The sequence below is a fragment of the Coffea arabica genome, chromosome 2e (genome assembly GCF_036785885.1).
Source record: "Coffea arabica cultivar ET-39 chromosome 2e, Coffea Arabica ET-39 HiFi, whole genome shotgun sequence".
In the NCBI taxonomy this organism is placed as follows: Eukaryota; Viridiplantae; Streptophyta; class Magnoliopsida; order Gentianales; family Rubiaceae; genus Coffea; species Coffea arabica.
The window spans coordinates 33,271,332-33,282,643 of NC_092313.1; the positions used below are offsets into that span (position 1 = coordinate 33,271,332).

The 11,312-nt window shown below is 33.5% G+C and overlaps 1 protein-coding gene across 1 annotated transcript; it reads left to right on the plus strand.

The window, feature by feature from the left end:
- The first annotated feature begins 1,290 nt into the window (after positions 1–1,290).
- On the plus strand, positions 1,291–6,417 carry LOC113732440 (18S rRNA (guanine-N(7))-methyltransferase RID2). Its single transcript, XM_027258196.2, has 9 exons — positions 1,291–1,527; positions 1,632–1,707; positions 2,658–2,741; positions 2,838–2,893; positions 3,188–3,244; positions 4,383–4,432; positions 4,541–4,693; positions 5,792–5,927; positions 6,040–6,417. The coding sequence occupies exons 1-9, from the start codon at positions 1,429–1,431 to the stop codon at positions 6,202–6,204; spliced, it is 876 nt and encodes a 291-aa protein (XP_027113997.1). The 5' UTR covers positions 1,291–1,428; the 3' UTR covers positions 6,205–6,417.
- Positions 6,418–11,312: the final 4,895 nt, after the last annotated feature.

Here is an 11,312-nt window from a genome sequence, read left to right on the forward strand (position 1 = left end):
TTTTGACAATAGGTATGTAACTAAAAATTCCAGCAGATGTATCAGTTGATGTCCTTCTAAATAGAAATTTCCCCAAGTCGTATTTCAAAGGAAAGTCAGATTATGTAAAGAGTAATTTAGATCTTATATTAAGTGAAAATATAACATGATATACTATTTTTTGACACTATATGTGATTTAATCCCTAATGATAAATAGCAAATTTTAGTATTTTTCTTTAATGTGTGGGTTAGTATTAAATTAATTAAATAATGTAGTAGATAAGGAGCAAGGTTGGAATCATATTATTTTCGTTCTCCTAATATTACTTTTTAATTATCGATTGGATCTAAATGCTACAAGATAATTAATCTTAGAAACCTTAGGGGAGACTAGTAAAATAGTCAGAAACCTTAGGGGAAGTCTATGAAATTATCCCATATAGATATGACTTAGGGCAAAGAAGTAGAATCTTACTAGCTCTCAATTGGTTTGTCAGCTAATTAACTAAACTTGATGAGTATTTTGTATTTGGCAAAATTAGTTCAACTGGATAACAAATTTTTATTATATGTGGCTTAATAAATATACAAATTGGATTTGAACAGGACCATAGAGGAATATAGAGGTTTTGGGTTTTAAAATTCTTTTGTCCTCTCCTCACTTCTTAAATTCCACCTCTTTCTTACTAAAAAAGATTTAAAAAAAGTTAGATTTGAATCCAAATTCTCTTGTCCCTTCTCTACTTCTTAAATTCGCCCAAATTTTTATCATACGCGGTTTAGTAAATATACAAGTTCGATTTGAACAAGAACATAGAAGAATATAGATGTTTTTAGGTTTTAAAAATTCTTCTATCCCCTTCCCATTTCTTAAATCCCACCACCTCCTTCCTTGCCAAAAAAAAAAAATTTAAAAAAATGGGATTTGAACTCAAGTTTACCTACTTCCTCCCCACTTCTTAAATTTCATTCCCTTCCTACAAATTTTTTTTAAAAAAAAAGTTAGATTTGAACGCAATTTTGAGTTTGTTAAAATAAAATAATTAAAATAGAAATAAAAAGTTTAAATATTAGATGGTTTAAAAAAAGTTGGATTTGAACGCAATTTCGAGTTTGTTAAAATTAAATAATTACAATAGAAATAAAAAGTTTGAAGCTTGATTAAGTTTGACATATTTACATTCCATTTGTCATAGACTTAACACCTTGTACCAAAAAATTTTTGTTGCTAAATGTAGATTATTCAAACCTCGAGGACTGTTGCTCAAATTCACCCATAAACCCTAAACCAAAATCTTGTTACCCTCTTCTCCCCTGCTTTTAACTGCCACAAGCTTTTCAATTTTATTTTAGGGTTTGTTTCTACTCCTTTCGGTTTTCGAGAAAATTCAAATTACTTGTGAAGTAAACAGCAAAAAATTGAAGATTTCAGTGGTTAAACGACTAAATGACGTCGAGACCAGAGCTAAAAGCGCCGCCGGAAGTTTTCTACAATGATGAGGAAGCTCGCAAATACACTTCCTCTTCTCGAATTATTGAAATTCAGGTATTTTTCCAAAATACTTTTGCTCAAGTATACATTTTTATGAATAAATGCATGTTGATAATTTATATTAAGGTTTTTATGGCGGTGTAATTGGGTTTTTGAAGGCGCAATTGTCAGAGAGAGCACTGGAACTGCTGGCTTTGCCGGACGATGGAGTTCCTAAGTTACTTCTTGATATAGGTAGCTCAATTGATCTACTAATTTTGGATTTTTAATTATATTGTGGGTTTTGTGTAAATGGAGTTTTGCTGTGTGGGAACAGATACATAAACACATACATATATATATATATATGTATGTATATATATATACACACGTGTGCGTGTGTGCGTGTGTGTGTGTGTGTGTTTTCAAATGATACCATGCATTGGTTTTTAGGCAAAAATGCTGTAGAATTTACTTCTCGATATGTGCAAGAAGAAATTGATGCTTGTAGTCGTATATGGATCATGTGTGTGTATTGGCTAGGGAAGTGAGAAATGGTTCCACGTGCATGTGCATTTGTCTGTGTATGTGAAGCCCAATTGGTGTATGTTCAGCTGTGTGAGCATTGAAGCGGTGAGCCAAGAATAGGTTCAAGACCTTAAGATGTAAGTAGTGTGCTGTAATTGTCCTGAGACAACAATGCAAGATAGTATGTTAGAGATCTTGAAGGGACCTGCAAATGTAGTGGTACATAGATTTTTAGTTGGCTTCACCATTGCAAGATGTGAATGATATGATCCTCACTATTTCATTTAATTAATATTTCATGTTTTAGTGGATTGAATGAATGAGGGGGGATCATCTGAATCCTGTGTTTTACATGATTGCCAATGTAACTCTAGGCGGCTTATCTGATGCTTTGGTATGTTTACAAGCAGAAAAGGCTCTTTCTAGGATTATGTTTTGAAAGTTCTGCTTACCATTGAAAATGCCATAAAATATGAACTGTTACAGTCAGTATCTTCGGGAAGTTTTTCATCCACCTTGTCTCAATATTCCTCTGTTGTGTAATGTATCTAGACTTATCTCATTTTTGTATCTCTCTTCATGTACGTATCGGCCCTGAATTTTGGTGTGAATGGTTGTTCTAGATCTTTCAGTCAATGTTTTTTTGGCAACTAATAGTTGCTCCTTTTATGTCTTAGGCTGTGGGTCGGGACTGAGTGGTGAGACATTGACTGAGAGTGGACACCAATGGATTGGTTTTGATATATCACCATCAATGCTCGGTATGTGAATTTAGTCTTTATTCAGACTAACTTTTGGATATATATATATTTTTTCATTACTTTGTATTATGCAATGGTTGCACTCTAATAAATTAGATGTTGCATTGGAGCGTGAGGCTGAGGGTGATCTCATACTGGGTGACATGGGTCAGGTATGCACCAAGTTTAGACTACTTTTAGGATCTAATATGTCAAAACCCTTGGTTACTTGTTACCACTTTCCTATTTAATTGAAAAGCGGGAAACTTGGAAAATAAACAAGATAACCAGTTTTTGTTGTTGGATGATAATCTATCCACTCCCTAGAAGATTATTTTCTATGATGCTTTTATAAATTTGCAAAAGATGGTCCTTTAGATAAAAATAGCTGTCACATGAGGCCAAGCGGTTTGCTTCTTTCATTTCTGATACTGAAGTAATATGATATATGCATTATTTGGTTACAGGGTTTAGGTGTTCGACCTGGAGTTATTGATGGAGCCATCAGTATCTCTGCTGTTCAGGTTTGCTTTTGACAGCTATATTTTTTTTCTGGAGGCCCTTTTGTTTCAACGTACTTCTGGAGAATATTCTGTCTTGCAACTCTAGTAACACCTTTTTGTTAAAACTTAATGGGCTCAGGCACCTTGATTTAGGCCATTTTGCATGTTATTGAAACTAAATCCGTAGAAATTCCAATCCTGCATACTTCTATAGCATTGAGCTAGTGACTAGGGGAGCTCATCAGCTCATCTTGTGAATGCTAAGCTTACATGTTGTAAAACTTTTATTGGAAAGTTTTCACTGGGGAAATTTTGATGCAAAGTAGCAATTTGACGCTCCAAATATCCCATTTTTTTCAATTAATGGCTCAAAAGATCTGTTAATTCTTTGTCGATAAAATAAAGTAGAAGAGCCTGACTTAAACTACAAAAAACCAATTGGTCTTGAGTGTCTCTAAATCTCGATTACTAGTACACCAAAAATGTTCTGGCGCATGGGACAGATAAGTCCTTAGTTGTTGACTTTCATGCCACTTGAAATCCATTATCTGCCAAAGCTACTATACAGCTTGGACTGTGGTTGTCAACTTCTCAACCCCATGTTCACAATGCCTATTGCATGAACAAACCAAACCCTGTCGTATCTCAATCATTGCATTTCTACTTTTATCTAGTGGAAAGAAATTTTTTATAGGAATATTGTGAATGTGCGGATTGATGATCACTTCTACCTCATCAGCCCATGTCACAAACTAAATTTATTCTGCTTTACCTGTCCCCTGCTTTATGGTAAGAGAGAGTATTAATTTCTGCTTCTTTCTGATGATGAAGCATGTTTTTTTGTTTGGTCTGCTCTACTGCTGATCCAGAAAGCTGAGCAATTTGTCCTAGTCATTATTTTTCGCCTTAGGAGGTCTCCAGAGCATAAGCAACTTTTTAAACTAGTACCTGTCATACAGGTGTCAGTTCTCAGCTTGATTATAATAGTATGGACTTTGCTTTACTTAATGCATTTCTAGATGGTGTATCTTCCCTGTTGTATTGAGTATCTGTGATTATGCTACACTTTGTTTATGTGAAACTATGTCTTTCACCAGCAGAGCTTACATTTGAGAATGACAATTGCTCATTTCTTTGACAACTTTATTTGGGCAAACAGTGGTTGTGCAATGCAGACAAATCCTGTCATGAGCCTCGGAAAAGATTGAAGTATGTTTGTATCCAGTTGCCAACCTTTACCTTGATTTGGTTACAGAATAATGCAGTCTACATGGTTGCAGTTTTAACGTGCTTTAATTAGGATAATATCTTTTGCAGGTCCTTCTTTGAGTCATTGTACAGATGTCTGGCAAGGGGTGCAAGAGCAGTGTTTCAAGTATATCCTGAAAATCTTGCTCAACGTGAACTGATCCTAGGTTATGCCATGCGAGCTGGATTTGCTGGTGGTGTAGTTGTTGACTTCCCACACAGGTTAATTGATATGTGATTCATTGACTACCCCTGTTTCAAGTTTCTCAGATTGACAACAGAAGAAAACATGATAAGGAAACAGGGGGAATCAACAGGTTTCAGGCTTAATAACTATTGGTTTACATTTTAAATAATTTCATGGTCTTAATAGTTTGAAATGCGCAGCATTTACTTGCATTGTGTTGTATTACGGATTAGGCTTGTTAAATTACGATTCAACTCAAAGGAACAATATTTTCCATAATTGTACAAAGATTTAAAAAATAATTCGGCAATAATTCCTGGAGATTCATATTCATAAAACTAAAGCCTATTTCAGAGTGTTATTTTGATTATTTCAGAGTATTATTTTGATTATTTTGATCTCTCATTCTATTCGCCAATTGACTTTAAATTTGGCTTGCATGACCACAGAAATATAAGATAACCTGGTATTTGGATTTTAACAAGTATCAAAGCACTTAAAATATCACCAACTCAAATAAGATTTAAAACAGTTACAATTGTGTTAGTTGATTTTTTGGCATAAAACGATTTGTTACCCTGGGGAGATTAGTTTGTTTAGCTTCTCTGGAATTTCTATCTGCATGGAACTTTCAATTGTATTTAAGAAAGCTTGCTTTTACCATTTCTGGTAGACCTCTGTTGTGAAGACTAATCAATTAGATACTCATGTTGGGGTTGTCACGGGTGAACTTTAAAATATCTGGTCTTGTTTGCACATAGCTGAAGATCTTTCATCACCCCTGCATCAGTTGGTTATTACATTGATTGCTGGATACCAAGGGCGTGGCATAGTTTAGACATAGTATTCTTTTGTGGAAACTTCCTTTTTGGTTCTAATATGCTCAAATTTTGTCACCAACCAAGTCAAACAAGTCTTCACAGTATCTTGAAGAACTTCAGGAGTGGCTAAAATCTGGCTTTTAATGAACACCTTAGAATATGAAATCAGGATTTTATTAGGAATTTGCTGCCACAGAACAATCTGGAAGTTGCACATGGGATATCTTAGATTAATTTTTATGGAATACTCACAGTTGTTCCCTTTGCAATTTGTCTTTTTTCACTAATTTGAGGTCCTCTTTTCTCTAACAGCACCAAGAGAAGAAAAGAATACCTGGTGCTTACTTGTGGTCCGCCATCCTTGAGCAGTGCAACTCCGAAAGCAAAAGGTGAAGATGAAGAGAGTTGTTCTGATGAAGAAAGTAGTGGAGATGAAGAAAATCAGACAGTGAGTTTCGTTGCAACATTTGGTTATTTGCATTGAAGAATTTTATTGACTGACAACTTAAAGCTTTATTACTTCCACTAAGTATCTCTCCACCCCATTTTCCTGGATGCAGGTTTCCATATCAGATAGGCATAGACCGAGGAAGAAGCAAAAATTAAATAAGAAAGTGAAGGGAAGAGAATGGGTGTTGAGGAAGAAAGAACAAATGAGAAGAAAAGGAAATGCTGTGCCTCTAGATACAAAATACACTGCACGCAAGCGAAAAGCTGGCTTTTAATCACTTATCAGGTGGTACTTTAGAGCGCCATCCTGAGTTTGAGACCCAAAAAAAAAAGGGAAAAAAATCAAAGTCTTTGTTTGTTTTCTTGAAGCAGTGAGAGATAGTTATAGAGATCTGATGCGGCATTCTTACCTTTGTTGCATGGAGCTACCAATAGAGTTTAAGGATTATGTAAGAAATATTTGAGTTTTGAACACTATATTTTCTTTAGCTTCTCGCAGATTTGACCCCCCCAAACCCAAAAAAAAAAAAAACAACTGGGGTGACCAAGAAAATTTTTGTACTGCATATTTGGCTTAAGAGGAAACGGAGCTGGCTTGCGACCAAGGCCTGGCCTTCTTTCTTGAGGTAATTCCTTGCCTTCTGGAGCAAATCTATGCACAGCAGTTTTGGAGTTCAAATTATACGATACTCAGCTCACCTCTTCGTTAAAAATAGGCCAATATTAGGAGTTAATGAGACTAATTATTGAGTCGTTTGAACAATTGCCTATTTTGCTACATCAGCTGGAGGAAAAATATACGAGTCTGAAACAGGATCGGTGCCTCGGTGCCTCAAATTCTTTACTGGTTGCAGAGAATTCCTTCTCCTAGAGTAGGAAACCCTTCAAGGCTGTTGCACTCTTTTAATTGGCTCAAAAGTTTGCCATTCCTCAATTTTGAGGGACGGCTCTATAGTCTAGTATCAAAACTGTACCAGTGGTGTGGGAATTAATAAAATATAGAAGAGTAAAACTTGTCAACTAATACAATCAAAAACTGAGCAATAGGCCACCGGGTTAAAAGGTAAAAGAAGAGTACTCGCTGTTCAATAAAATAAAGTGCACCGCGAGGATATCAAGAGCACTCGGGGATATCAAGAGCACTTGAGCTGTAATTGAGCGGTTCTTTTTTGACAAACTCCAGAGACTTCAGCAGATGAAATATATCAATAACACTCCGTATGGGCATTATCAGAATGAACAAAACAAAATAGATCACAGTTCCGAGTGAATTTTTTGGTACAATAGAAATCTTGATATGGGTAAATGTTTTATATTTTTTGCAAAAAAATTCACTATACTTTACTTTGTTCTGTTAACTATGATACTTCAAATTAAAGCAGCAAATACAAAGTAGCCGTAATATATTGTATTTTTGTCAGATTCTTTTTTGTTCATTTTTTGATTACATATATTAATATTATATTTACAAAAAAATATAGATTTAATGAGCTGAATCAACTCAATTTTCTCAACTTCCAGTACGATTAGGGGTGGCAATCGGGTCCAAATCGGGGTGACGGGTCGGGTTGAGGCCTGAGTGTAACAGAAAACCTGCTGACCTGAACCTGACCCACCAAACCGAAACAGGTCAAGATACTTGACACGAACTTGAAAATTTCTGATTGGCGGGGCGACCCGAAATGACCCGAAACTTAATTTTAATTTATTAATTTATCATTGTAATTTCTAATAAAATCAATTTCGCACAAAACTAATTACATAATCAAGTAATAAAAATTTAAATAAATAATCCCAAACCAAATCTAAAATAAATCAAACATCGTAAAGGTGTTTTATCCCAAACCAAATATAAAATAAATTAAAACAGTAGAAAAGCAAAAAATAATATAATACATTATTTGTCCAAATATAATAACTTTAACTTCACACAAGTTAAATAAATTCATTTAGGATTAAGTGATTAATGCCTTTGGAAAAAAAATAACTTAGTTTAGTTAGATAAAATAATTTTTATGTTTATTAAATTATTATTAATTCGCAAACGGGTTATCGAGTCATATCGGATTGCAAGGCTCCATTTTTTTATTCATTTTTTGATTAATGTATTAATATTGAATTTACAAAAAGTACATAGATTTAATAACAAGGCTCCATAACATATAGGATTGCACAATGAGCTGAATTGGCTCAATTTTCGCAACTTCCAGTACGTTCTTGAGCTCCATCAGCTTTCATTTTAAAGCTCGAGTTCAACATTAATCTCGAGCTTGAGCTTGAGAAAAATAATAACGAGTGATCATTATTTTATTTGTTTAAAAAAAGACATTTATAACATAAATGAATAGTCATTTATAACAAGTAATAGAAGTAAATAACTTCAAATTATCATATGATCAAATGGAGCAAACGAACTCTACATGAAATGAGAGACGAATAATCTTGTTGTCTAGCATTTGGTAGGCAGTGTCATGTTAGATGTTTGGTTTAACCAAAAAAAAAAGGGGGTAAATTAGTCCAAAAAATTAAGTGTAATTGTCATACCCAAATTAGTCCAATACATAAATTTTGTGCAAATTGGGGCAGGTTTTTTCCCAAAAATGTTATTTATTTCTTTAATATGGGTAAATGCATAAATAGCAGCGGTTTGTTAACTGTATGACCATATTGGTCAAAAATCATGGTGTATGATTAATTTAAACAAATTAGTCCAAAACTTAATTTTTTATTAGTTATGGTAAATAAAGCCAAAATTCTGCAATTTTATTAATATCTAGTTAACACAGTTTATACGATTATTTGAATAAATTATTATATAGAAGGTGTTGCATTAATGTTTGTAGATTGTAATAAAAGTAATATAAGACGGCACAAAGAGTTATTTATAAAAGAAGAATAAAATAGTCATTTATACCATCAATTTGTTAAAATATATTCATCCAATGGAGCAAATGAACTTTGCATGAAATGAGAGGCGGTGACTCATCTTTGGATGAGTAATCTTGTTATTCAGCATTTGGTTGGTTTTGCGTTAGACGTTTAGTTTAACAAATAAACATCAATATTTATTCTATCAATAATAGCAAGAGATGGAATTACTTACTTGAGGATTGCAAAATTGCTTTTTGGTACAATGCAAATCTTGACAACGATCTTGAGCTCTATCAACTTTCATTTTAAAACTCGAGTTCAACATTAATCTATGATAGTTTGAGCCTAGTTGAGCTCGAGAAAAATAATAGCAAGTGATCATTATTTTATTTGTTTAAAAAAAATAGTTATTTACTTCTATTATTTTAATATGGGTGACTATTCATTTATAACATAAATGAATAGTCATTTATAACAAGTAATAGAAGTAAATAACTTCAAATTATCATATGATTCAATGGAGCAAACGAACTCTCCGTGAAATGAGAGACGATTACTCATCTTTGGATGAGTAATCCTGTTGTCCAGCGTTTGGTTGGCAGTGTCAAGTTAGATGTTTGATTTAACAAAAAAAAAACTAGGAGTAAATTAGTCCAAAAAATTAATTTTAATTGTCATACCCAAATTACTCCAATACATAAATTTTGTACAAATTGGGGTGGTTTTTGCCCAAAAATGTTAATTATTTCTTTAATATGGGTAAATGCGTAAACAGTAGCGGTTTGCTAATTGTATGACCATATCAGTCCAATATCATGGTGTGTGATTAATTTAGACAAATTAGTCCAAAAATTAATTATTTATTAGCTATCATAAATAAAGCCAAAATGTTGCAATTTTATTAATATGCAACAAACATAGTTAACTACATATTAATTACACGATCTTGTATTAATGTTTGTAGATTGTAATTAAAGTAATATAAGACCATATCGGATTGATGAAATGGACGGATCCAAACGTGTGCAATTCATTAGGGGAAAAAATTGGCGCAAATGCACGAGATGGAATTCTATTTCAAACAAGGAAAGTTTTCACAATTGCCGCACTTTCACTTCCCGCCAACATGCCGATGTGTGGTAGGAACCGTGAATTTGAAGGACAGTAGTTAATTTCCTACAGGCTTGTGCTTGGTGCGGCCTCCGTTTTCAACGCCGATACCACCATCCCTATACTCAAAGTGTATGTATTAGACAAAATTGTAAAAGTCAATGCCGTTAATCTCCTATAGGCTTGTACTTTATCCAAAAACAAGCTTCGCAATTTGTTCTAAAGTTGGGTTTTGCCTCCCTCTGTCTATTTTGAAGATTTTTCCATTTTGGATTGCGCTCTCCTTCACACGAACACACCCATTTTCTGTATTTCACAATCTCACTGTCAAACATCTTGAAATCACTTTTGCGGATGCTAAACCCAATTGCTCTTGCGTAAGTGTTATAAAATAGCTCGGCATGTGACTCAGACGAAAATGTTATTTTCATCATGTCATCACTCTCAATGTCATCCACGCAAAATTGATCGAAGGGGATATCAATTGCAGTGTTCTCGACATTTTCTTCGCCCCCAGTCTCTCTACTGCCATTTTCTTCCACATCTACATATGAGTCTTCTGGATATTCATTTAAATTAAACATTGATTGTCTTCCACACATGCCTCCGCTATCTTCCATTTTTATTCTACAAAACAAAAGATTGACGTTATTATATACCATTCATGTACTGCTAGAATTGGTAATCAATACTCACATCCTTTTTATTACATTTCATTCCCATGTAACCACACTTATATGAATTCAATAATATAAACACGCCACTTTTAAACTTCACTTCTTCCACAAAATTCATAATTAAATTAATTATACAAAAGAATGTAATACATGTCATTCCTTTTTTTTTCCATTGAAAAAAAATTAATTAAATCTTTAAACTTAGTCCTACCAAAGAAAAAACAATGGAGTAGCAGGAAAAAAACATTGACTAATTTACGACTCCAGAATCAGTAATAGGATTTAAAGTCTTAAAAGAGGCTTTTATGTTAATTATCCACCATTTTCTCTCACTGCCTTACTTACAATAAAAGTCATAAGTGGACGAAAACAGTTTACTATTTCATTTGGACACAAACTCATTCACAATTTGGTTGGTTAATTTCTTCCAATGCTTTCTCCCTGATAATTTATTCCGATTCTTTCTTCCAAATTTACATACATGAAAACTATGTCCTTACATAGTTTTTATTGTCTATCACATTCCTCTGTTAATATTTTAAATTATTATTATGACATCAAATCCATGTCCTTAATGGAACCAATAGTCAAATAGTGACCCAAGACTTAGTGAAAATAATTAAACAAAAAATTAGTTGCATAAAAATTGACTATTTTGTACTTTGTAAAAATTAATCAAACAAAGAGATGCATATCCCACCGCATAATGCAAGACCCACAGATAA